The sequence below is a fragment of the Narcine bancroftii genome, chromosome 3, assembly GCF_036971445.1.
Source record: "Narcine bancroftii isolate sNarBan1 chromosome 3, sNarBan1.hap1, whole genome shotgun sequence".
Classification (NCBI taxonomy): domain Eukaryota; kingdom Metazoa; phylum Chordata; class Chondrichthyes; order Torpediniformes; family Narcinidae; genus Narcine; species Narcine bancroftii.
Window position 1 is genome coordinate 3044417 of NC_091471.1, and position 27132 is coordinate 3071548.

A 27132-nucleotide genomic window follows, 5' to 3' on the forward strand; every position below is an offset into this window, starting at 1 on the left:
TATGTCTCTATGAGATCCCCTCTCAATCTTCTAAACTCCAGCGAGTACAATCCCAATTTGCGCAATCTTTCCTCATAAGTCATTCCTGCCATTCCAGGTATCAGCCTGGTGAATCGCCTCTGCACTCCCTCCATTGCAAGAACATTCTTCCTTAGATAAGGTGACCAAAACTGCACACAATACTCCAGGTGGGGTCTCACCAAGGCCCTGTACAGTTGCAGTAAGGTATCCTTGTTCCTATACTCAAACCCTCCCGATATGAAGGCCAACATATCATTTCTGGTGCCTAAGCCAGATGGCTCAATTAAGTTTTGTACAAATTATCGAAAGGTAAACATAGTGACAAAGACTAAGTTTCTTACAAAGATTGATCTCTTAAAAGGATACTGATGTGTTCCTTTGACAGAGAAAGGCAGGGAGATTTCTGCATTTGTTACACCTTCGGGATTGTATGAGTGTAATGTTAAGCCTTTGGGATGAAAAATGCACCTGGCACATTTCAGAGAATGATTAATGCAGTAATTCAGGGTTTAAAGCACACAGGAGCCTATATCGATGATTTAGTCATTAGTATGGATACATGGGAAGAACACATGCTTGAATTAGAGCAGTTATTTCAGAGACTGGTGGAAACACACCTCACAGTAAATTTGCACAAGAGTGAGTTTGGACATGCCACTGTAATTTATCTGAGTTATGTGGTAGGACAGGGACAGGTGGCACACGTTGGAATGAAAGTATTGGCTATCACTGTGTTCCCTATCCCTAGTAATAAGAAAGCTCTTCGGAGATTTCTAGTTATGATTGACTACTATCTTAGATTTTGTAAAAATTTTGCAGAAATTGCACTCCCATTAACAAAACTACTTGGAAAGAAAGAAAAATTTTTCTGGTCAGATGCATGCCAGGAAGCGTTTCTGAAGTTAAAGGCCATTTTATGCCATCAGCCTGTACTTTTGTCCCCTAACTTTGAAAAGCCATTCTATTTAGCCGTGGACGTCAGTGATGAAACGGTTGGTGCTCCACTGTTACAGAAGAAGGATGGTGATGGAGTAGAACATCCTATTTCGTACTTCTCAAAAAAGTTTAACGACCATCAACGAAATTACTTGACCATGGAGAAGGAGTTATTAGCGCTTGTTTTAGTGTTGCAACATTTTGATGTGTATATTTGTACAGCTCAAAAACCGTTAATAATATATACTGATCATAATCCATTAGTTTTTCTGTCTTAAATTAAAAATAAGAAGACGGAGAGTGAATTGGAGCTTAATGTTACAAGAGTGTGATTTAATTATTACACACATAAAGGGGACGGATAACATAATAGCAGATTGTTTGTCAAGATGTTAATCTGGGTAGATATGAATCTAATCACATATTTATTATTAAAAAAATTGAGTGTTTATTTTATTTTTATAATACTTCCATTAATTGTTAAAAATTTGTTCTTGTGGACCAAATTTTTTTTTAAGCAGGGGAGATGTTACAGAGTTCTGTGTTGTGTATTGGCCTATATGTTGTGTGGTTTTATGTTAAAAAGTGACAGTTTGCCTGAGAGAGCCAAGGTGAAGGTGGACTGGTGAGAGAGTCGGAGATGGACTGAGCAAGTGCAGAAAATGATCTAAAAATTTCTGGACTTGGACGATAAACCCCCACTGGGTGGTGCTGTGGAGTGGAAAGTGGCCCAGAGCATGAGTCATGGTCTGGAGGACAGTTTAGAATGTTGGGATTTCAAAAAGGATGAACATTCTGAAGGCAGCCAGACGGATCCGGACCAAGCCAGTGGTTCCTCTCTCTCCGAGCAACACAAGACAACTTCGAATTTTGTGCTCTCTCTCTCTCTCTCTCTCTCTCTCACAAAGATCTTTTGGCTTCAGTTTACCAAACAAACTGAATTTTGTTTATGATCTTTACTTCGGTTGAGATCAAAATTTTGTGAGTCTTGTGTGTTTTGTGTCTAAGTTTTTCTGTGAGCTGGTTGGAAATATAACTTAGACTTTGATTACGTATGTTATATTTAGGCTGGGGAATTTATTAGTTTTACATTCGTCCGCGAAGCCAAGCCAAAGAAAGACATTGTTATAGAGATTTGCATAGTAACTAGTGGGCAAGATTTTGAATTAAAGTTTGAAGGTGAATTTTTGTTAATAAAGTAATTGTTCATCTTTACCCCTGTGTGATCTGCCTTCTTTGTGGTTGCTGGTTTGATCTTGTAACAGTGATTACACATGCTAAATTCAATACAAGTTATTTTAATGTTTGTCCAACTTCCTATGTGATACAGCAAATCTGAAATTATCTTTGTATTCAGCTTGAAGTTGTCTATCACAAATTCACAATTTCTTTCAGGAAGCAAGACCAGGCTTGGACAAGCTGTTTTCTGCTGTCTAACAGTTTGAGATCACTAGGTTGAACAATGTGCGTGTGTAATGGAAGATTCTAACCTGTTTTTTTAAACTTGCAGCTCTGGGTTCTGCAAGGCTGAGAACCTGTTTGTGTTTTAGAATCAGCAGACATAAGCTAAATTCCACCAAGGGGACAGAGATGCTGTTATCTGACGAAAGGACATCTGTGTACCAAGAACATTTAATCTTCCTGCTTGTTTTGGTCACAGACTGTCAGAGGCCTAGCCTTGATGCAAAATAAACCATTGTATTCAAAGTGATAAGCTGGAAATTATGTTATTCATTAGAAGCCTAGGTGCTAACTTGCTTGCTTATCTTTCTTGCTGTGCTGGGAATAGGGGCTTGGGTAAGCAGTTTTTGGGTAATATAAGTCATGGTCCCGCTGCTGAAGTTTGAGACTCTCCGAGAGGTGGCAACGTCTCTCAGCAAGAAGAACTTCTGGAGTCTAGCCAACGTCCTGGTCAGGGGAGGTGGAGAAGTTGCTACTGGCGCCCTGACAACCTACTACAAGTGTGCAGTCATTGCCTCGCTTCGGCAGTTGGGACCAGTCCAAGCGTTGATAAGTATAGTTGGGAAGGGCTTGCATATTGTAGTTTGAAATCAGCTTTTGAATTTGTAATAAACATTTGTATAAACTGAACTGCTCTCGGTGTGTGTGTCTATTTTCTTTCGGTAGCTCAAACACTGTGACCAATCTAAAATGAGAGGTATAAGTTTACCCAAGACAGCGTGAAAATACCGCTTGTATACAGTGCACCATAAAGTTCGTTTCTGTGGAGACAATCCATGGCAACTGATCACAGGCAACACAGAGTTATTATGAATGAAATCACTGAGGACAGACCAAGGGCAGAGAACAATCTCACAGCTCTATGCATTTGAACTTACAAGATCACAAGATATATGAGCAGAAGTGGGGCCCATCAAATCTGTTCCACCATTCTAATCATGAGCTGATCCATCCGCCCTACTCCCTGGCTTTCTCCCCTTAACCCTTGATGTTCTAAATGTAGACATCCAGCACAGTTACAGGCCCTCGCTGCCCAATTATTCCCAATTGACCTACAACCCCCGCTACAATTTGAACGGTGGGAGGAAACCGGAGCCCTCGGGGAAAAACCCACGTAGACACGGGAAGAACGTACAAACTCTTTACAGACATCGCAGGATTTGAACCCCTGTCCCAATCACTGGCACTCTAACAGCATTGCATTAACCCTTATGTTCTGTTGAAATTATTGAAATCTGTGATGAGGAGGGTAGAGAGGATGCATAGCGCAAGAAATAGTACCAGGAGTAGGTGAACAAGCAAGTCTGTAGACACTGGGGTCCAGTGCAGGATATTCCGCAGCATCCAGAGGAAGTAAAAGGCAGTCAACATTTTGAGCCCGTCAATAGGACTGCAGAAAACCAGGCAGTGTCCTGATTAAAAAGATGGGGGAGGAGTAGAGTCTCACAGGTAAGAGGTAACTGGTGGGAGGGCAGAAGAGAAAGTAGAGAAGTAATAGAGGGACGGAGTAGGGGTGAAGAAGGGCAGCTCTCTGATTGGAGAAGGAAGGGAAAGGGATGGGGAGATGGAGGAAGGGAGACAGAGGAGTAAGAAAAAAAAGAGAGACTCAGGGGAGGGTTCACACAAACTAGAGAATTCAATATTGATGCTGCCTGGCAGTAGCCTGAGCACAAAGTGTTGATCCTATAATTTATGGGCAGCCTCAATTTGGCAGTACATGGGGCAATGAGCAGACACATCAGCGTGGCAATGGTGGGTGGCCACTGGGAGGTTCTTGCTGCTGCTCCACAATGTGATCTCCCAGTCTGCGTCCAGTCTCCCCAACATGGGGGTGACCACGACAGGACCACAGGCTGCAGTAGATGACCCCTGCAGATTCACAAGTGAAGTGTTTCTTACCCCAGCAGAACTCTTGTGAGCACTGAATGGTGGTGAGAGAGGGGATGTGGATGCATTCCTTGTGGTTAGAGGGGCTTTTTGTCGCCCATACATTGGAGGTACAACATCCCCTTGAAACCTCTCTGCATTCTTCTCAATCTGTGCTGCTACCTAACTTGTTATCAGCAACAAACTTGATAGATTGTACTTAATTTTCTCATCTGAATCATCAATATAGACCACGAATAGCCAAGGACCATGCCCCAAATCAGTGGCACATCCCATGTATCACCATTCCCAAACTGAAAATTTCTCAGCCACAATCCTTTTCCCATCACAGATCCCAAGTTCCTCCAGCAGTTCATTTATTTACTGAAAATTCCTGTTGCTTTCACTGGTAACCAATCCTCAACTTGTACCAGATTTTAATTCCTAATACCTTCCTCCCTCAACACCATTCGGGGCCCTAAACAGTCCTTATGAGTGAAGCAACACTCTACTTGTGAATCAACAGGGGTCATCCACTGCATCCGGTGCTCCAATTGTGGTCTCCTCTACCTCAAGATACTGGGCACAGATGAGGAGATCGCTTCACTGAGTACTTTCGCTCTGTCCACAACAATGGTGGGGAGCTCCCAGTGGCCAACCATTTCAATTCCACACCCCACTCCCTTGCCGACATGTCTGACCATGGCCTCATGCACTACCAAGCTAAAGAGGTAAACTGGAAGAGCAACACCTAATATTCAGTCTGGGCACTCTCCAACCCGATGGAATTAACATCAACTTCTCCAGTTTCTGTTAGCCTAATCCCCATTCTCCCTCTCTTCCCCATCCTCCCGTCTCCTTTCCTCTACAATCAGAGAGCTACCCCCTCCCCTATCACCTCAGCTTTTTTATCTTTTTTCTGTGACCGCTTGACTGTGACCCTGTGATCTTCCCCTTGACCCTTCCCTAACCATTTTATTCAGGTGCCTGTCTGCTTTCATTCATTATGTATCTTTGCTTTCTAGTGCTATAGTGTTCTATGGTTCTATGGAGTGGAGGCTCACGGTGGGGGGGTTCAAGGTGTGGACCTTATGCCCAATGGTCCAGCTGCCTGGAACAAGACAGAGATTGGCAGGCAGGGAAAGGGGAAGCTATTGAGTTGGGCAGCTGGGCTGGAAGCCCTGGCCGGGTGGTTGGGAGGAGGGGGCACATCAAAGGAGACACAAATTTCAGCCCAAAACACCAGGAGGGGAAAAGATGACCTTCTATCCACAACTAAAGTGCATAGTTAAAATTCGACAAGGGTGAGGGTCCGCTCAGATAAATTACAAGATCACTGAAGGTGTATTCTCAACAGATGTAACTGGCTTGGACAACCACACACACTCGATAAGAACATAGAACACCACCACACAGTACAAGCCCTTCATCCCTAGATGTGCCGACTTGCAAATTCCTACCAAAAGAAACACTAAATCCTCCCTACCTCATAACCCTCTATTTTGCTCCCATCCATGTGTCTAAGAGTTTCTTAAATTCCCCCATGTTTAAGCCTCCACCACCACCCCAGCAAGGCATTCCAGGCCCCAACAATTTTCTGCGTAAAAAAACTTACCCCTGATGTCTCCCCGAAACTTCCCTCCCTTCACTTTGTACACACATCCTCTGGTGTTTGCTATTCTTGCCCTGGGAAAATGTTGCTGGCTTCCATCATATTTATGCCTCTCATAATCTTGTGGACCTCTATCAAGTCTCCTCTCATCCTTCTTTGCCCCAGAGAGACAAGTCCCAGCTCTTCTCACATTGCCTCATAAGACATTTTCCAATCCAGGCAACATCCTGATAAATCTCCTCTGCCCCCTCGCCAAAGCTCTAAGTAAAGAGCAAGCAGTGAATCACAAGATTGCCTGCTTGAGTGCAGCTGGGTCTCCACCCAGCTCCGCTGGATACTTGAAGTGTCAGCACAGATCATGTCTAGACTTGTTCCTCTGTTTACTGCAGGTTGCCCATATTTATAAAGTTCGCCTGAAGGGGCCCTGGGACCCCAGGTGGGCTGAGCCTTTCTCAATGACCTTGATTTTCACTGTCAACAGGGGAACGAAGGGGAGGGGAAGCAAGAACTACTTCTAGCTGCAAACAGCTCGAGATCGCGACATGCGCCGCTGAGGGAGCTCAGCAGGTCGAGCAGCGTCAGTGGGAGGATTTAAAATGATCGCCATTTTGGATTGGAACCCTTCATCAAGACACAGGGGTTCCGACTTGAAACACACTCCTCGTCCCACTGAGTTCCTCCCGCAGCGTGACCGCAGATCCCAGCACCTGTAGTCTCCTGTGCAACTCCAGGTCGGGACCTCAGGCTGGCAGCTCCCGATTCAGTGGGGGAGAACGCCAGCTCTGTCCAAACCTTGATGGTCGGCACTCACCACAGCCACCTCTTGCCATGGTTGTCAAATGATTGCATCAGCTCCCACAACTTCCCTACCACATCCATCTCCATTCATTAACACTGGGTGAAATAAGTACACTGACTTTGTCAGGCCCCGGAGTTAAAGAAGAATGTCTGCAGCCACTGTGATTGTAGTTTACATAAAAATGCTAGAGGAACTCAGCAGATAAAACAGCGTTCTTTATCTAGCAAAGATAAAGATACATAACTGTTGTTTCAGGACTGAGTCCTTCATAAAGGTATAACCATATAACAATTTACAGTACGGAAACAGGCCATATCGGCTCTTCTAGTTCGCACCGATTTACATGAAACTCCACTAGTTCCACCTACCACTCCCTTGCCCATAACCACCTCACATCCATGTACTCACCAACCTCCTCCTAAATGACAGAATTGACCCTGCCGCAACTACCTCTTCCGGAAGATCATTCCACTCAGCCACCACTCTCTGAGTGAAGAGGCATCCTCTTATACTACTCCTAAAGTTTTGCCCCCTAACCCTTAACTTATGATGCCTTGTTCCAATCTCCCCTTCCCTCAGGGGAAAGTGCAGGCATCTGAATAAAATGCTTGGGGGAGCAGGGAGAGGACCACAGGCAAGAGGCATGTAGGTCGATATGGGTGGGAGGGCACAAGCTGAGGTGATTGGGGTGGGGGAAGGGGATGGGGACCTGGAGAAAGGAGACAGAAGGATGGGAAGGGAGGGAGAATGGGGAATGGTCTAGCAGAAACCGGAGAAGTAGATGTTAATGCTATCTGGTTGGAGAGGGCCCAGACAGAATATTAGGTGTTGCTTCTCCATTTATGGGTGGCCTTGGTTTGGCAGTGCATGATACCATGGTCAGACAGATTAGATTAGTACAAGGCAACAGTACTGAGGTAAAATATCAAATGAGAAGGCAGACCCAAGGGGCTGAATGGTCTGCTCTTACTTCCATTTCTCCAGAGAACCACGGGATCCCAGTGAAAGATCCCTCTGCAATCTTCCGTCACATTGCCAGGAAACACTAACGGGGCAGCATGGGGTGAATATAGGCCACCAATCTCTCTCGAAAGTAAAACACGGAAGTCTGCAGATACCTTGTTTTTTCTTTTTGGCTTCGCGGATGAAGATTTATGGAGGGCGTAAATGTCCACGTCAGCTGCAGGCTCGTTTGTGGCTGACAAGTCCGATGCGGGACAGGCAGACACGGTTGCAGCGGTTGCAGGGGAAAATTGGTTGGTTGGGGTTGGGTTTTTCCTCCTTTGTCTTTTGTCAGTGAGGTGGGCTCTGCGGTCTTCTTCAAAGGAGGTTGCTGCCCGCCGAACTGTGAGGCGCCAAGATGCACGGTTTGAGGCGGTATCAGCCCACTGGCGGTGGTCAATGTGGCAGGCACCAAGAGATTTCTTTAGGCAGTCCTTGTACCTCTTCTTTGGTGCACCTCTGACACGATGGCCAGTGGAGAGCTCGCCATATAACACGATCTTGGGAAGGCGATGGTCCTCCATTCTGGAGACGTGACCTACCCAGCGCAGTTGGATCTTCAACAGCGTGGATTCGATGCTGTCGACCTCTGCCATCTCGAGTACCTCGACGTTAGGGGTGTGAGCGCTCCAATGGATGTTGAGGATGGAGCGGAGACAACGCTGGTGGAAGCGTTCTAGGAGCCGTAGGTGGTGCCGGTAGAGGACCCATGATTCGGAGCCGAACAGGAGTGTGGGTATGACAACGGCTTGTATACGCTTATCTTTGTGAGGTCAAGATAAAAGCACAATGCTAGAGAAACGCAGCATGTCAAACGGTGCATTTTATGTGGCAAAGATAAAAGGTACATAAGCAACATTTTCAGACCTGAGCTCTTCATCAAGCAATGGGAACCAACATTTCAGGCTATATAAAATACACTGAGCTGCTGAGTTTCTCCGGCCTACCTGGGAGTTGATGGAAGTCTCCGACTGCTGAAGTAGTTCTGCTTTTATTTCTTCAATCCTCCTCCGGTCTTCCTCACTCAGCATTGAGAGCGGGTCAGGAGGCCACACAGACTGCTTTGTTCCTTCCCAGCCTAGAAGAACAGAGAAGAAATCAGGGCCCATTGGCTCGAGGCTCTCGTGACTCCTGACTGCAGCATTACCATTGATATTTGAACTCTGCAACACGGTACATTAAATGTTTCTAGATTTATCGCTCCAGAAAACACTTATGACCCCCTGGTGCTGTGGCATCTTGGCATGTTAGAGGAGATTTGTTATGTCACCAAAGACTCTTCCAAATATCAACAGGTGTACTGTGGAAAGTATTCTGCCTGGTTGCATCACTGCCTGGAGCTGGCAATGTACAGGACGAGAAAAGGCTACAGAGAGTTGGAAACTCAGTCAGCGCCATCATGGGCATTAGTCTTCACTCTATTAAGGACATCTTTATCAAGAAAGCAGCATCTATCCTCAAGGACCCCCACCACCCAGGCCATGCCCTCTACCATCAGGAACCAGATGAACACCCAGCGGCACAAGGACAGTTCCTTCCCCTCTGCCATCAGATTTCTGAATGGACAATGAACCCCACAGACACTCCCTCACTTTTTTCTCTATTTTGCCCTAGTTATTCATTTTTTAAGGAATTGTAATTTATAGCAATTTTGCACTTGTAATGCACAATCCTCCAGCCATAAAACAACAAATTTGATGACACATGTTCATGTCAATAAATCTGACTCTGATTAAGGGAAACACCCACTCTCACATCTACAGCAGCAGACAGTTTTGGGCTCCCCATCTAAGGAAGGATGTGTTGGCATTGAAGAGGGTCCAGATAAGGTTACAAGGATGATCCTGGAGTGAAATGGTTTTTATATGAGCAGCTTTTGAAGGCTCTGGGACTGCACTTGCTGGAGTTTAGAAGAACGAGGGGGGATCTCATTGAAACCTATTAAATAATGAAAGGCCTGGACAGAGTGGACACAGAGAGGATGTTCCCTACAGTGGGGGAGTCTGGGACCAGAGGGTACGGAAATGTCTCATTGGAACAGGGATGAGGAGGAATTCACATTTCCCAGAGGGAAGTGAAACTGTGCAATTCGTTGGCATGGATGGCCATGGAGGCCAAGTCATTGGGTAGATTTAAGACAGAGGTTGATAGGTTGTTGATTAGGAGGGAAATCAAGGGTAACGGGGAGAAAGCAGCAGGCAGCATGGTTAGTGTAGTGGAGAGCATATCACTGTTACAGCGCCAGCGATCCAGGTTCGAATCTGGCACTGTCTGTAAGGAGTTTGTACATTCTCCCCGTGTCTGCATGGGTTTCCTTCCACCCTTCAGAACGTAATGGGGGTGGTAGGTCAAATGAGGTATTTGGGCAGCACACAGGGGTCACGGGCAGGTTGAAAAGGATAGTAAATCAGCCACGATGGAATGGCAAGGTGGGCACGATGAGCCGAATGGCCTGACTCTGTTCTGATGTGTTCTGGTCTCGCTGCTGATTTAACGATCTCTTGGTCCTCGGGTAAGAAAGCAGGAAATGCACTGTTCCAGGACACAGCCTCTTAGCTCTGCAACCAGCTGGAGATTGCAAGGTATCTGCATCATCCGGCTTCTACTTCCACCGGAGTGACTAATTCATTCAACTCAGCTGGTTCAGCCAGAAATCCAAGGGGTCAAGGTATTTGTCCCTGGCTTATTGTTCCACCTTGCTGTTACGACCCAGGGATGTCCTGTAACACTGTGTGAAGGCTTGCACTCCCAGGCTTGATCTACCACGTGCATCTCGAGGCACGGCACAAGCACCCAGCTTGTCTGAGCATTGATTCGAGGGAACTGGCTACATCCCTGAAGATGGCGAATGATCCAACTCCAGCACCGTCACCAACCAGATGACATATTCAAGATTCAGGACATACACATGCTCTGCCTTGGTGGCCTACGTGTAAGAGAGCTGAAGTGATGACAACAAGAGATGAAACGTGACTCTGCTGGACAAAGCAACGTGGTCCACCAAATGAATGGTGAGCCTGCATACAGCATCTTTCAGCTGTTCCCGTCGGGGAAGAGATGCAGGAGGATCAGAGCCGGCATCACCAGGGTGAGGAACAGCTTCTCCCCACGGGCAGTGAGGATGCTGGACGACCAAAGGAACGGCTCATATAAACCCTTTGAGACTCTACTATTTATGTAACAATTTTTTAATATATAAGTACATACGCACTGCATATGTATTGTTTGTCCACATGTGTGTTATGTCAGGTTGTGTGTCTGCGTGTTTTGCACCGAGGAGCGAACGCTGCTTTGTCAGGTTGTACTTGTACAATCAGATGACAATAAACTTGACTTGAACCCAGACCAAAGCCTTCAGCCCAATGGTATGGCCACTGAAGTTTCCAGTATCAAGTAACCCACTCCCCCTCCCCTTTCTCCCACAACCACCAGTGTAGAAGGGGAGAGAGGAAAATGTAAAGGTGCTGGAGGCTTCCGTTGTAGAAAATAAATTGACACAGGTTCATTAGCATTAATTGACAAAGGAAAGCAGCCAGACATCATCATGTTATCGAAACTGCAAGGCATAGCATAACTGAAATTCTATGTTCAGCTACAAAGATATATTGTAAAAGACCTAATGAGAAGCAACTGGGGGATACTCCATGCCAAGACCCACTGCGACGTCGACCATGAAAACACTGTTTAAAGTGAACTATTAAATGAGTGGGTACAGCAGAGAGAAATGAGTAACAACAGCTACTCCTCCTTTATGCTCCCCACTCCCGCTAGCGATATGCAATAAAGGTTGCTTGTGTAGCTCATTTGTCCTGCTGTTGTTTTAGCCCGACTTTAACACCAGTACACCAGGATTGCTCTCTCCGTGTTCAGCTTTTCCATTCCGAGCCCCTCCCTTGGTTCACTTTTCCTCACTCCCCTCCCACCTGGTTCCATCGACCTTTCCCTGGTTCCATTCATCACCTGACACAACATTTCCTCTGCAATTTTTAACTTTTAACATTTTTTTTTTGGAAAATTTTATTTTTCAATTTTTCCAAATCATAATTGTATCTAAATTTTTTTTTAACATATTTATACTTTTTGTATAATTCATTTCTCAGATACAAATACTATATCAGCTGACTTGCAATTTCCTTCCCTCCCCTCAGGACTTTGAAAATTAAACAACTAAAACAATTAAAATGACAAACAGAAAAATAATAAAAAGAAAAAAGAAAACTTCAACGTCCTACCCGTCTTTCTAATCGACTTCAACTCTTTGACGAGCTTCACTGCTGTTGCCTTTATACATTTTGTTAGCTTTTTTAGAACTGTGGGCTGTAAAAACTGTGCACCAAAGAGCTCCAGATAAGGTTGCCATATTTTGGCAAATGTATTTACTTCATCAATTATATATTATTTTGTCCGTGTGCACACAATTGTGCATCTCCGAGGGCCATCGAGTGATGAGAGGGGGAGTCGGACTTCTAGGGGATCACATACATTTTTTTTTGCTACTGACAGGGCAATATCTACAAATTTAATTTGGAATTTAATGTTCTGCCCACGTCCTCTAGGTTTCCCAATAAATACAACTCCGGGTCCAACGGAAAGTCTGTTCCCATAATCTTAGTTAATATATTAGATAATTCCAATCAAAAGGGTCTCACCTTTGCGCAGGTCCATGTGGAGTGAGCGTATAACCCACACCTTAAGCACCCACATTTACGATATCTCTGGTTTTCCTTCATGTAATTTTTGTGGTGTGAGATACAATTGGTGTAAGAAATGATATTGTACCCATCTTAGTCTGGCGTTAATCATTGATGCTAAACTCTCCCTATGTAAATCTGACCAACACCCTTCATCGATCATTATTCCCAAGTCTGACCTCTCCCTCGTTCCCTTCAGGAGGCGTCATGGTCAGGGCCCATTTTTCCGTCAGGAAGGATCTTAACTGGAGAAAGTCGTGAAAAGTTCCATTAGGCAAATCATATTTATCCTTCAGTTGTTCAAAGGACATGAGCTATTTTCATAGCAGTCCTCAGTAGTTCAGATCCCCTTTCGATGCCAAATTTCCAGAATTTTGTTACCCAAATTCATAGGCATCAGTTTGTTGCCATGAAGGGTGCTTTTGGCAATATTACAATCTCTTTTCCGATATTATCATTCATTTCCTTCAAGATTTTTATCAGATGTTTTAGGATAGGATTATCTGTTCTTTTATTTATTCATTTGGTATTTGTTTTGTAAATAAAATCTTTCGCCACCCCCATTTGATTCACCTTCTTCAAATAAAGATGTGAGGAACCACGACTGCACTGCTAAATAATATTTCCTAAAATAAGGTCGTCATAACCCTCCCCCAATTTATAATCCCACGTCAATTTTTCCATGGAGATTCTGGAGATTTTGCCATTCCACAGGAATGCTGCCATTTAATATCTTTAAAAATGTTTGTGGTAGATAAATAGGAATGGATTGAAATAAATACTGTAATCTCGGCAACACCTTCATTTTGATACAGTTTACCCTTGCCCGTCAAAGTGATGGTTTCTCCATCTGCTTAAATCGTCTTCGATCTTTTCAAGGATGGGGGTATAATTGAGTTTGTTTAAGTTTACCAAATCTCTATCCGTTGTTATCCCAGGTATTTAAAACTACCTGATTGCCACTTGAAATGGCTTCTGTTTATATCTTTCATAGTCTGAATCAGTCACGGGTATAATCCTACTTTTTTCCAAATGAACCTTATATCAAGAGATTATGCCGTAATCTTGCAGGGTGGCCTGCAATTTAGGCAATGATTCAGCTGGTTCCTTCAAGTATAATAACACATCGTCTGCGAATAGGTTTATTTTATGTTCAGCTTGGCCCTCTATGACTCCCCTTATGTGTGGGCCCCTCCTAATATATTCTGCTAGTAATTCAATAGCTAATACAAACAGCCCTGGAGACAGTGGACAACCCTGCCCACTTAAGGGGAATGTCAACAAAATTTGGCCATTTGTTATGCTTGTGGTTTAGAATATGGTGCTTTTACCCAATCAATATGTTTATCCCAATCAAATTTTTCCAATACTTTAAATAGATATGGCTATTCCAATCTATCAAAGGCCCTTTCTGCATCCAGAGATACTGCTACACTGGGATCTTCTCTGGATTGTGACTGATGTATTATATTCAATAATCTTCCCAAGTTGTCAGCAGAATGTTTCTTTTTTATAAAACCTGCTTGATCCAGAATTATTAATTTTGGGAGATAAAAATTTAACTTTAAAAAAAATGTAGACGTACACCACGATACAGGCCCTTTCGGCCCACAGGCCCGTGCTGCCCATTACACCGAATTAACCTACAAACCCCAGTATGTTTTGAACAGTGGGAGGAAACCAGAGCCCTCAGGGAACACCCACACAGACACGGGGAGAACACGCAAACTCCTTACAGTCAGTGCGGGATTCAAACTCCTGTCCCAATCACTGGGCTGTAACAACATTACACTAACAACTATGCTAGCTGTGTCTCCCTTCAAGGCTCTGAAAATTAAAAAATCTCTGAGACAGATACATGGAGGGATATTTCTCAACAGCAAGCAGCATGAGTTTTTGCTTGATTTGGACATCCACGTACAGCACAGGCAGGTGGGCCAAAGGACCTGTTCCTGTGATATACTGTTCCATGTTCAACCTAGTAAAAATACACAATTGTTGAAGGATCTCAGCAAGAGTTGTACCATGCATTGAAGGTAAAGATATATAGCAGATGTTTCAGGCTTGAGCCCTTCTTTCAGCCATAAGACCTCATTCCTTGAAGAAGGGCTCAGGGCTGAAACAATTGGAATACAACTTTATCTCCAACAGACACTGCAAGGTGGGCTGAGTTCCTCCAGCAGGTCTGTGTTTTTACTACAATAACGTCTGCAAACTTCTGTGTTTTATTCCATGTTCCACCTATCACCTGCCAGCACATCTCACACCTGCCCCCATCTCCTCTTCTCAGAGCCATCTCCTCTCAGTCCAGCCCCACACATGGAATAACACTCCCTCTGCACTGCCCCATACATGGAGTAACGCTCCCTTTACACTGCCAAACACATGGAGTAATGCTCCCTCTGCCCTGCCCCACACAGGGAGTAAAGGTACCTCTGCACTGCCCTATGCTCTCTCACCTTGTGTGCTGGGCTCCTTGTCCAGGGCTGCTGGGCTGAGCCTCCTGACCTCCTCTGTTGGTCCCTGGGCTGCCAGCGGGCTGGAATTCTGGGCATCCAGCGAGTCTGTGTGGCTGTTGGCCTCAATCGTGTTGACACTGACACTGGCATGTACCCAAGCCCTGCGAGGTGGGCCAGAGATATGGGGGACAACTGCCTGCCTTATGGGGGGCAGTGAGGAGGTTGAGTGTCCCTGCACTGGGTCTGGCCCAGATACTTTGCCCCCCGACGTAATCCCCCTGCAGCTTTTGGTCTCATCCTGGTCCGCTTGCCTCCACCTTCCTTTGGCCGCCGTCCTCGCGGGGGTCTTCAGACGCAGGGCAGCTGCATGGTCCCTGCTGCTGGGAAGTTCCATAAGCGCAGCACCCACATCAGTCGCTTCAACTAACTCGGCCTGACCCTGTGGACAGATCAGCTCCCCTCCGACCTCATCCCCAAGGAAGGCTGCCTCTCCCTGGCCAGAGTCCTGGAACCCCCCTGCCTTGCCCAGCAGTTTGCGGATCTCACTTAGTGTCTCTGCCCCTACAAAGGAGTCGTTCTGCCAGGGGCTGCCGCCACTAGGGAGTGGTTGGGGCTCCATCCCATCTCCAGCTGCTGTAGGAACGGCAGACTCTCCCACACTGCTGGGTGAGGAGACAAACAGAGCGGATTGGCAGCGGGTGTCAAAGTCATGCCCCCTGGTTATGGACCAGTCGTGCATCAGTGTCCTGGCCTCATCCACTGACACCCCCACCAGCAAGTCTTGGCTCCGCATCCTGCCTGGAGGGGTCTGCACTCTGCCCTCATCCACCAACTTCTTTACGAGCAAGTCCTGAGTAAGGGTCCTGTATGGGATCAGAGGGGTCCGCACCTTGCCCTTGTCCACCGACTCCCCCACCAGCGAGTCCTTAGTAAGGGTCCTGCCTGGGATTGGAGGGGTCCACACCCTGCTCTCATCCACCAACTTCCTTACAAGCGAGTCCTGAGTAAGAGTCCTGCCTGGGAATGGAGGGGTCCACATCCTGCCCTCATCCACCGACTCCCCCACCAGCGAGTCCTGAGTAAGGGTCCTGCCTGGGAATGGAGGGGTCCGCACCCTACCCTCATTCACCAACTCCCCCACCAGCGAGTCCTCAGTAAGGGTCCTGCCTGGGAATGGAGGGGTCTGCACCTTGCCCTCGTTCACCGACTGCCCCACCAGCGAGTCCTGAGTAAGGGTCCTGCCTAGGAATGGAGGGGTCCGCACCCTGCCCTCATCCACCAACTTCCTTATGAACGAGTCCTGTGTAAGGGTCCTCCCTGGGAAAGGAGGGGTCCGCACCCTGCCCTCGTCCACCAACTTCCTTACGAGCGAGTCCTGAGTAAGGGTCCTGCCTGGGAAAGGAGGGGTCCGCACCTTGCCCTCATCCACCGCCTCCCCCACCAGCGAGTCCTGAGTAAGGGTCCTGCCTGGGAATGGAGGGGTCCACCCCTTGCCCTCGTCCACCGACTCCCCCACCAGCGAGTCCTGAGTTAGGGTCCTCCCTGGGAACGGAGGGGTCCGCACCTTGCCCTCGTCCGACTCCCCCACCAGCGAGTCCTGAGTAAGGGTCCTCCCTAGGAACGGAGGGGTCCGCACCCTGCCCTCGTCCACCAACTTCTTTACGAGCGAGTCCTGAGTAAGGGTCCTGCCTGGGAACGGAGGGATCCTCACCTTGCCCTCACCCACCGCCTCCCCCACCACCGAGTCCTGAGTAAGGGTCCTGCCTGGGAATGGAGGGGTCCACCCCTTGCCCTCTTTCACCGACTCTCCCACCAGCGAGTCCTGAGTAAGCATCCCTCCCGGGAACAGAGGGGTCCGCCCCCTGCCCTCGTCCACTGACTCCCGCACCAGCGAGAGTGCCTGAGCTGGGTGCAGGATGCTGACGCTGCTCATGGGCCACTGCCTCAGAGTCGGCTCCAGCACACTCCTCTCAGTAGCCCCCAGTGACTCCTCCCTGGGACAGGGACTAATCCGGCCTGCCTCTGATCCCAGTGGAATGGTGCTGTGGGTCAGGACATCAGTGTGGAAGGAGGATTCAGAATCACGGTCCATCGCTGGGACTCCTGCAACCCAAATGAAAGTACTGAGTAGAGGGAATGTTATGGTAAAGTTGTAGAAGACATCGGTGAGGCCAAATTTGGAGAACGGTGTGTAGTTTTAGTCACCAAACTACAGGAACTCATGAACCAGGTCTTTACCTTCTTCTGCCTGAAATCCTTCCACCACTGTCTCTCGCACATTCCTCAGTTCCTTGAGGTCGAGTTCCACTCCCCTCAAGGGTCCTTTAGATCCCAGTATGTTGCTGGGAGCCTGGTTAATTCCCAGATTCCGAAGGTCATCCTGAGGACAGTGAAATACTGATCAGAAGCTGTGAATCATCCAACATCCCTGACACTCCTGATTGGCTTCACCTTTCTGTAGGGCGAAGAGGCACAGTTAGTGCAGCAATTACCACAGCGATGGCTCCGCGTCTCCTCCTACCGTTCGTGGGAAATTGGATGTGATGGGGTGGCACGGGTTCATGGGCCAAACCAGCCTGTTACCGTGCTGTATGTTTAAATTTTTTAAAATGTCAAATTTAATCGACAACCTGTACTCTGCACGAGATCAGAGCTCACTGGGTCATCACTCAGCAATGCTGCGTAGCTGAAGCATCTGTCACGGCATCTCTGCTGCTGGTCCAGACTCACAGTAAGCAGAGACTCAGTGCACTTCTGCAAGGTTCTCCAGCAAAGTTCAAGTTTTAAATGGCCTGTAAAAGATTGTTTATTTTAAAATCCTGTGGGCCCAAGATGGTACCACCTGGGTTTAGCAGCAGCCTCGATGGGCTCCGGGGAAGCAGAGGCCTGGCGCAGGGCACTGTTAACGGGGAGAACACCCCATTTGAGGACCAGCAGAGGAGATGACCCTACAGGACAGTGACCATGGCGAGGGGCTCAGTAACCGAGGGACCCACACAGGCTCCAAGGTGTTGGTGACCCGAGGCAAGGAACCCACGGACGCAGTGGGCTGCTGGTGACTGTAGTCAGGGAACTTGTAATGGTGGACGAGGCTGTGGACTGCTGGAGACTGGTCAAAGGGGGGGCCTAGTATCGAAACTGGGATGTGAGAGAGTGAGAAGGGCACTGAAGGCTTCTTGATAGCGTCGGAGGTTTGGATTTGGAGCTCAGGGTGCCGATGGTCTGGACTAAAGTCTGTGCAACTGCAGAGGCTGCAGGAGCACTGGAGATTGATCCACAGACACAGTGTCTCAGTGGGGTGGGTCTCTGTCTCTCTTATTACGGCAAACTGAAGGAAATTTCATGTAATATTACTTTTAGTTTATTACATGACAATGAAAAAATCTTGAAAACAGGATTAGGAATCCCTTCCATCACCCAGAGCTGAAACCTTGGCCAAAATTAGGCCCAGGAGCTTCACCAATTTAAGGAAACTCTCCCCAGGAGTCTGCCAGCTGGAGGACAGCCTCATCCCCGAGATGTAGAAGCACAACAAAGAAGCAGGCTCTTCGACCCACCAGACCCATAGCCCCCTATCATTTCTATCCATATTCATCTCTTGTGTCTGCATTAATTCCCTATCCCTCCATGCCCTGCTCTTTCAAGTACCTGTCCAAATGCCGATTTAATTCTGTTCCTACCTCCACAACATCCTCTGGCAGCTCATTCCAGTCACACACGACATTACCCTTCAGATGCCCTTTAAACCCCTTCCCTCTCTCAGCTTGTACAGGATTTCGACAGGATGCAGAGTTGGGCGGAAAGGTGGCAGATAGAGTCCATCCGCATAAGTGTGAGGTGTTGCATTTTGTGGGTCAAACTTAAAGGTAGAGTACATGGTTAACTTTTTTTTTAAACACAGACATACAGCATGGTAATAGGCCCTTCCAGTCCATGTGTCCATGCCACCCAGTTACACCCATTGACCTACAACCCCCGGTTTGTTTTGAACTGTAGGAGGAAACCGGAGCCCCCGGGGAAAACCCACGCAGGCACAGGGAGAACGTACAAACTCCTTGCAGACAGTGCGGGATTTGAACCCTGGTCCTGATCACTGATGTTGTAACAGTTTTGCTCTAACCGCTATGCTAACAGTGTGCCCCTAATGGTAGGATTATTAACAGTGTGTTTCAACGAGGGACCTTGGGGTCCAAATCCATAACCCCACAAGTTGATAGGATAGATAAAAAGGTTTATGACAGAGGTTCTCAACCTTTTTCTTTCCCCTCACTTCCCATTTTAAGTATTCCTTATGCCATCGATGCTCTGTGATTAGTAAGGGATTGCTTAAGGTGGGATATGAGTGGGAAGGGAAGGTTGGGTATCACTGCTCTCGACCCACTGGCTTATGGTATGCTAGCCTTCATGAGTTCACTGATGAGGGCACAATATTCAACTCTTTTTGAAGCTTCTCAGTGAACTAATCAGCCGATTCTGACATCATCAAGGCCAAACCATGGGTGGATGCGTGTCTATGATATGAAATGGCACGACCGTAGTCCAGATCTCCCGAACAACACCCTGGGGGATCATCACTGAACAGAAACTCGACCAGATCATTAATACTGTGATGTAATATTTGGGAATGTATTTGGGAGATAAATTGGTAAAATTTGAGTAGGTTACCAACATACACACACTTTAAAACAGATCTTATTTGAAATACTGAAGAATTCATATTCAGTGACTTTACAAAAACTATGGAGAATGCTATGCACATTTCACAAGTAGGTGCTAATTGAAATGATGTCATGAAATGAGTAGATGAAATGAAATGAAATGAAGGAGTCAGGTCCAGTCTGTGTTGGACATTTTTTACAAGACTTCTGACCTCTCTGCAAAGTGCTCACTCAAAGGTAATGACCTTTGAGGTTTGTTTACTTAAAACAACAGATGGGAGCAGAAGGCTAACTCCTCTTGTTGGCTGGAGAAGGCGGGGGGGTTTGCAAGTGAGAGAGAGAGAGGACATGTGGCTGGCAGTTGGAATCTGATAGAGAGAGAGAGAGAGAGAGAGAGAGAGAGAGAGAGAGAGAGAGAGAGAGAGAGAGAGAGAGAGAGAGAGAGAGAGAGTGTCAGCAGGAGACGCTTGTTGAAACTGAAACAGAAGCTCCAGAGTGGTGGATGGCTGGAAGTGCTATCTGTCTGATGTTGCTCTTGGAATAAGCGGAACAGAAAGGAACTCTGTAGTAGCCTGAAAGAAAGAGGTTAATATCTGGAGAACCCTGATGGAGCAAGTTTCATTAGCGAGACACTGAGGTGACTAATGGTGGGATCTCAGTTGTGGAAATCCTGGAACAGCTCTCTCTGAAAACCAATGAAGAACCTTCCTGAGTGGAAACCATTTACCTTTCGAGCACCAAAGCCTGGTGAACTTTATCCATGTTAAATTCTGTGCACAGTCTAAGAATTGCCTGCAATCAGTGAACATGGGAGAATGAGAAGTGAGATTGAACTGTGAACCAAATAACTTTTCTTAAATTTACACACACATTACATACATGTGCGCTTAGAATTAGAAGGGGGTGAAGTTGGGTACTTAATTTAATAGTGATAAGTTAAAGTTTAATTCTGCTTTCATGTTTAAAGATAATTAAAAACAGCTTTTGTTTAAGCAATTACTTGTCGTGGTGAATATCTATTGCTGCTGGGTTTTGGGGTCCTTTGGCCTGGTAACATTTTGGTGACTAGAAAAGCAGGTCAGAGGCAGGGAATTGACCAGTAAACGACACTTCCCCTTGCATCCCACAACCTTTTCTTCGACCTGAACAGCACAGCCTGGAGTGCTCCCCACTTGCTTGAATGAATGCATCTCCAAAAGGGGTGGAGTGGTTAGTGTAGCAGTTAATATGGCACCATTGCAGCGCCTGCAACCCGGGTTCGAATCCGCCCGCCATGTGCAAGGTGCTTCTATGTCTTCCCTATGTCTGTGTGGGGTTCCCCCCCCCCCCCAATTGAAACATAGGGGTTGTAGATTAACGAATTTAAATGGCTGGAATTGGCTTTACCATGTTGCAAATTTAAAAGTGGAAAACTCAAACTAAGCAGTCCTCTTGATTAGCTCCCTATCTGTGCAGCTCCCTCATGCAGGCATTCTCCAAACCAGTCACCATTTTAGGTGCCTATATTCATTGTCCAATGTATATGACAATAAACTCATTATCAACAAGGTCAAGGGTTTCAGAGGCTCGACTTCCTCCTCCCACGACTTCCTCCTCCCACGACTTCCTCCTCCCACGACTTCCTCCTCCCACGACTTCCTCCTCCCACGACTTCCTCCTCCCACGACTTCCTCCTCCCACGACTTCCTCCTCCCACGACTTCCTCCTCCCACGACTTCCTCCTCCCACGACTTCCTCCTCCCACGACTTCCTCCTCCCACGACTTCCTCCTCCCACGACTTCCTCCTCCCACGACTTCCTCCTCCCACGACTTCCTCCTCCCACGACTTCCTCCTCCCACGACTTCCTCCTCCCACGACTTCCTCCTCCCACGACTTCCTCCTCCCACGACTTCCTCATCCCACGACTTCCTTACTTGGAAATACATCACCGTTCCTTCATCATCACTGGGTCCAAATCCTTGAACCACCCATCCAGGAGCACTGTGAGAGCATCAACCCTCTGGAGTACACCAATGGCCCTTATTTCTCAGAGGCCTGAGGACACTACGTCCCCAAGGTCTCTTACCAATATTTACAGATGCACCAGCTGCTCTGCCCAAGTCCACAAACTATTGCGTAGACGGCTCAGGCCATCACACACACACCTCCCTCCCCTCCGACAATTCCCACTGTCTCAAGGGAGCTGCAAACATATTAAAGGACCTGTCCTATCCCGGTCACATTCTTTTTATCCCTCCTTCCATCAGGTAGAACATACACAAACTTGAAAACGCAAACCTCTTTCCTGCTGTTACCAAGATCTGAAATGGATCTTGCACTGACAAAGATGCCTTGTACTGATTTTTACTGTACTTAAAACCATAGAACATTACAACATAGAAACGGGAGGTTTTGGCCCATCTAGTCTGTGCCGAACCATTTTTCTGCCTCGCCACACTGACCTGCACCCAGTTCATAGCCCTCCATACCTCTCCCATTCATGTACCTGACCAAATTCTTCTTAAATGTTAAAACTGAGCTCACATTCACCACTTCAGCTGGCAGCTCGTTCCACACCCCCACCACTCTCTGTATGAAGAGGTTCCCTTTAAATCTTTCTTCTTTCACCCGTAACCCATGTTCTCTGGTTTGTATCTCACCTACCCTCAGTGGGAAAAAAAACTATCTATATTTACTCTGTCTGTCCCCCTCATAATTTTAAATTCCTCTATCAAATCTCCCCTCAATCTTCTGTGTTCCAGGGAGTAAAGTCCTAACCTGTTTAACCTTTCCCTGTAACTCAGTCCCTGAAGTCCAGGCAATATCCTAGTTAATCTTCTCTGCATGCTTTCTATCTGCACAAATACTCCAAATTTGGCCTCAACAATGTCACCATCACTTTCCAACTCCTGTACTCAATACTTTTGATTTATGAAGGCCAATATGCCAAAAGTTCTCTTGACAACCCAATCCACCTGTGACGCCACTTTCAGAGAATTCTGTATCCGAATTCCCAGATCCCTCTTTCTACTGCACCCCTCAGTGCCCGACCATTCATCATGTAAGACCTTTCTTGATTTGTCCTTCCAAAATGCAACACCACATGTCTACATTAAATTCCATCTGCCATTTTTCAGCCCATTTTTCTAGCTAGTCTGGATCCCTCTGCAAATTTTTATCTATTCTCTGCACTATGTTTTTGTATTTTCTCCCACACCCTGCACTGCTTGAGTATTGTACCACTACTACCCACATTGTTTATTGATTATTTCACAACTTTCTCTATGGGCTGACTTGCCTGGGTAGCCTGCAAAACCAAGTTTCTTATTATACTGAGATTCAATCAGTTCAAAGTAAAAACATGATACTGGAGAAACTCAGCAGGTCCAACAGTGAACTTTATAGAGCAACGGTAGATGTCTAACCAACATTTCAGACTTAAGCCCTTCACAAGGTATTAGCTAAATGTTGGCAAGCAACTGATTCTCCTCCCCCCTGCCCCCTACCCTCACCTTTTTATTGGTTACCCTTTATGTCCAATGGATGCTGTGACCTGCCATATTTCCCTAGTGCTTTTGTGCATTTTTATTTCATTTCATGGGGTCTTTCATGGCACCAAAGAAAAGGTACAAGGACTGCCTAAAGAAATCTCTTGGTGCCTGCCACATTGACCACCGCCAGTGGGCTGATATCGCCTCAAACCGTGCATCTTGGCGCCTCACAGTTTGGCGGGCAGCAACCTCCTTTGAAGAAGACCGCAGAGCCCACCTCACTGACAAAAGGCAAAGGAGGAAAAACCCAACACCCAACCCCAACCAACCAATTTTCCCCTGCAGCCGCTGCAACTGTGTCTGCCTGTCCCGCATCGGACTTGTCAGCCACCAATGAGCCTGCAGCTGACGTGGACATTTACCCCCTCCATAAATCTTCGTCCGCGAAGCCAAGCCAAAGAAGAAAGATTTCATTTAAATTCTGGGTCCTATTCCCAAAATGATATGTCTGTCCATGGCCTCGTGTACTGCCCCACCAAGTCCACCCGAAAATTGGAGGAACACTTATTTTCCATCTAGGCACTCCAACCAGATGGCATTGACATCGACCTCTCCGGTTCCTGCTGGCCTACTCTCTGTTCTCCCTCCCTTCCCTTCCCCCTGTCTTCTTTCCCTTGGCTCTTCACGCCCTTCCTTCTCTATTTCCAGAGCCATCCCTCCTCCCACTGCTTATCACTGTGCCCTCCCTCCCTTATCCACCTATTACCTCCTGCCTGTGGTACTGTGCTCCTTCCCCCCTCACCATTTTGTTCGGGCACCTGCCAACATTTTTCCAAACCTTGATGAAGGCCTCAAGTCTGAAATATCTTTATCTTTGCTACATAAAGTACAGTTTGACCCGCTGAGTTCCTCCAATATTGTGTTTTTACTTCAACCACGGTGTCTGCACTTTTTACTTCAATCAGTTCAAATATTGGCTTCATCCATCATGCCGTAGATCCATAAAAATGAAGCAATAACAAACTAAATTTCTCGATATTTACTCCTCCATAAAATCTCTGACTAACCTGCTCTGTCGTAGGGAGAACAATGCAATAACAGTAATCTGGGCATTTAATGGACTGACACAGTTAGACATTGTTCACACCTTCTGGAACAAAGACTTACCGGTATGCGGTCATCGATGTTGAAAAGATTGGATTCAGAAGTGAGCGATGGTGGTCCCCATGCAGGAACACAGTTATCCACTTCCAAGCTGGTCAGCGAGTGTCCAGACATGGTCAGCGTGTGCTCCCCTGCCTGGCTGGTATCCAGCGAGCTAGTCGGTGGGTCGATGGCATCCTCCACAGAGTCTGTGCCAAGCGGAGAGGTGCGGTCTGGGCCAGGCGAGATGACGTGGCATTCAGACAGACTCTGGTCCACGCTGTCTTTCTCCAGCCTGGGCCTAGGGTTCAGAGGGGACGCCCCACAGCTGGGCTGACTCGCTGACCTCTCAAGGCTCGGGGCGCCATCCTTTTCAAAGCGGAGAGAGGAGTCGAGTTCACAGAGCGGGCCGTGGTCCGGGCTCTCTCTCCCGGAATCCAGCTGTGAGGAGTTGCCTGGCCCATCAGAAGCCCGGACAGAATGTAGACAATCCACCAGGAGGGGAGTGTCCCTCAAGGTGGCCACCATACTGCAGGTGGGCTGGAGGTCAGAAGTCAGCATCCCACTGACCTGTACCAACATGTGACTGAGCGAGTCAGCGATGGAGCCATTGACACACTGGCAAGGCGAGATGGTCCTCATGCCATGTAGCACCAGGTTGTTGAAGCTGGGTTGACTGCCTGGTCTCCAGGCTCCATCTGGTTGGATCTTCTCCATGTGGCTCAGGGGAGGCAAGGGCGGTCCCGCACTGAGAGAGGACTGCCGCTCAGTGACAGGGGATTGCCGCCCGGTGCCAGCGGACATTGGCCGCCCGTTGTTTAGGAGGGAAGGCTTCTCACTGGCCCTGCTGGACTCCAGCTTCACAAAGGCTGGTACCAGCGGGACCCCGTTCAGTCGTGCAGCTGTGGGTTGGGGATGCCCTCCTCCCCCACACTGCCCCGACGGATCCAGAACCTTGTTTGCCATACTCGCAGGTGTGGACTGGTAAATAGGGCCAGCCACGGGTGGGGTGAAGTAGGAATCAATCCCTGCACAAGCGGTTGGAGACGACTGCCTGTCCTCGTGCACCTGTTCCCTGCCCCCGTTGCTCCCACTGGTCAGGACCTCAGCAGCAATGTCGCCCTTGCTGTTGTTGCAGGAGAAGGACTCTGTGCTGGAGGTTATCGCTCTCGTCGTGATAAATGCAGGCAGTGCCCCAGTGGAGGGAGTTTCCTGGCTTGCATCAGGGCAAGTTTGATCGCCCTCGTCTGCTGTCCGACCTCGATCCGGGACCACAACGGCAGAGACTACCGGATCTCCCAGGTCCTGTGGAGGCTCACTGTTACAACCCTGCTGACCAGCTGCCTCCAGCTCAGGGACCACAGTACCACAGATAACCGCTCCCTGCTGCATCTGGCTCTGCTGGGAACTGGAGTGTCGGTTCTCTTCAGTCTGGTGCCCAGAGTTGCAGGAAAAGTCCCTCTGCTGTGAGCAAGGGCATGTGGAGAGCTCCAAATCCAGCGACGATTGGAGATCAGAGTTGGAAACGCCATGGAACTCACATCCAAGCTCCATGAAGCTCTGGTCTCGAATGTAGTTTTGTGCGCGAGTGAAGTCCTCGTCCTCTGTGGTCTCTGACCCAGGGGTAGAGGGCGTGAGGGGGTGCTGGGACAGGACCCAAGCTTCACTAACATCCCAGGATGGAGACGGAGACATGGAGAGGCTGCCTTTTACGCAGTCTGCCGAAACTTCCAAAATGGGCATCTGATGTAGCTTGTTGGCCTGGAATGCTGCTTGGGATCCCTCATGTGATGCCACAGACAGGTCGGGAGCTGCCCTGCAATACAAGTACACAGAAAGTGGTGACTCTCAACATACCCCAGGATGCTGTAGGAAGGGACAGAAGACATAGCTGGAGCATTGGCTAGGATCTTTGAGGCCTTCTTGGTTACGGGGTGATGCCGGAGGATTAGGGAAAGTTTAAAAAAGGTAATGGGGAAATCGTGGGAATTATAGACCAGTGAGTCCTACATCAGTGGAGTGCAAACTTTTGGAGAGAATTCTTAAGGATGGGATTTATGAGCATTTGGAGAAGTCCAGTCTACTCAAGGATAGTCAGGATGGCTTTGTGAAGGGAAAGTCATGCCTCATGAGCCTAATTGAGTTTTTTGAGGAGCTAACAAAAGAATTTGATGAGGGTAAGACAGCAGATGTGGTCAACTTGGATTTTAGCAAGGCATTTGACAAGGTCCTCCATGAGAGACTCATTTAGAAAGTCATGAGGCTTGGGATCTATGGAACCTTGGCTATGAGGATTAAAAATCAGCTTGCATGTCGAAGCAGAGAGTAGTAGTGGAAGGAAAGTATTCTGCTTGCAGGTCGGGGACTAGTGGAGGGGCCGCAGGGATCTGTTCTGGGACCCCTGCTCTTTGTGATTTTTATTAATGACCTTGAAAGATGAAGAACCAGAAGGATGGGTCAGTACGTTTGTGGATGATATGAAGGTTAAAGGAGTTGTGGATGGTGCTGAAGGTTGTCAAAGGTTACAAAAGGATAGAGACAAGATGCAGAGATGGGTGGAAAAGAGGCAGATGGAGTTCAATCCAGATAAGTGAGGTGATACATTTTGGAAGGTCAAACCAGAAAGCCAAGAACAGGGTTAATGGCTGGATACTTAACAATGTAAAGGAACAGATGTTGGGCTCTGTTAATGGGGGAGTAAGTTCAAGAGTCAAGAGAACAATTTGCAACTCTACAAATTTCTGGTGGAACCACACAGAATACTGTGTTCAGTTCATGGGAGGTTAGTTCAGAAAGTTAAGACACTAGGTATCCATGGAGAGATTATGAACTGGATTTGAAATTGGCTGTGGAGGAGAAAACAAGAATGGTAATAGATGGTTGCTTCTCAGACTGGAGGCCTCGGGGATCTATGTTGGGACCATTGTTGTTTGTTGTCTCTGTCAATTATCTGGATGATAATGTGGCAAATTGAATAGGAGGAATTGTGGACAGTGAGGAAGATTTTCAAAG

The 27132-nt window shown here is 47.4% G+C and overlaps 1 protein-coding gene across 5 annotated transcripts in view; it reads right to left on the reverse strand.

Annotated features, from left to right (window-relative positions):
• LOC138756934 (uncharacterized) overlaps positions 1-27132 on the reverse strand; it is a 99414-nt gene that overhangs the window by 48566 nt on the left and 23716 nt on the right. For 4 of the 5 annotated variants that reach the window (XM_069923386.1, XM_069923385.1, XM_069923387.1 and 1 more), the window contains 4 exons: positions 24145-25936; positions 17086-17227; positions 14848-16950; positions 8645-8775 (listed from right to left, as the gene is read on the reverse strand). In XM_069923386.1, coding sequence (XP_069779487.1) covers positions 8645-8775; positions 14848-16950; positions 17086-17227; positions 24145-25936 — 4168 coding nt within the window. The remainder of the gene's footprint in view (positions 1-8644; positions 8776-14847; positions 16951-17085; positions 17228-24144; positions 25937-27132) is intronic. The other variant, XM_069923389.1, reaches the window with a different exon arrangement.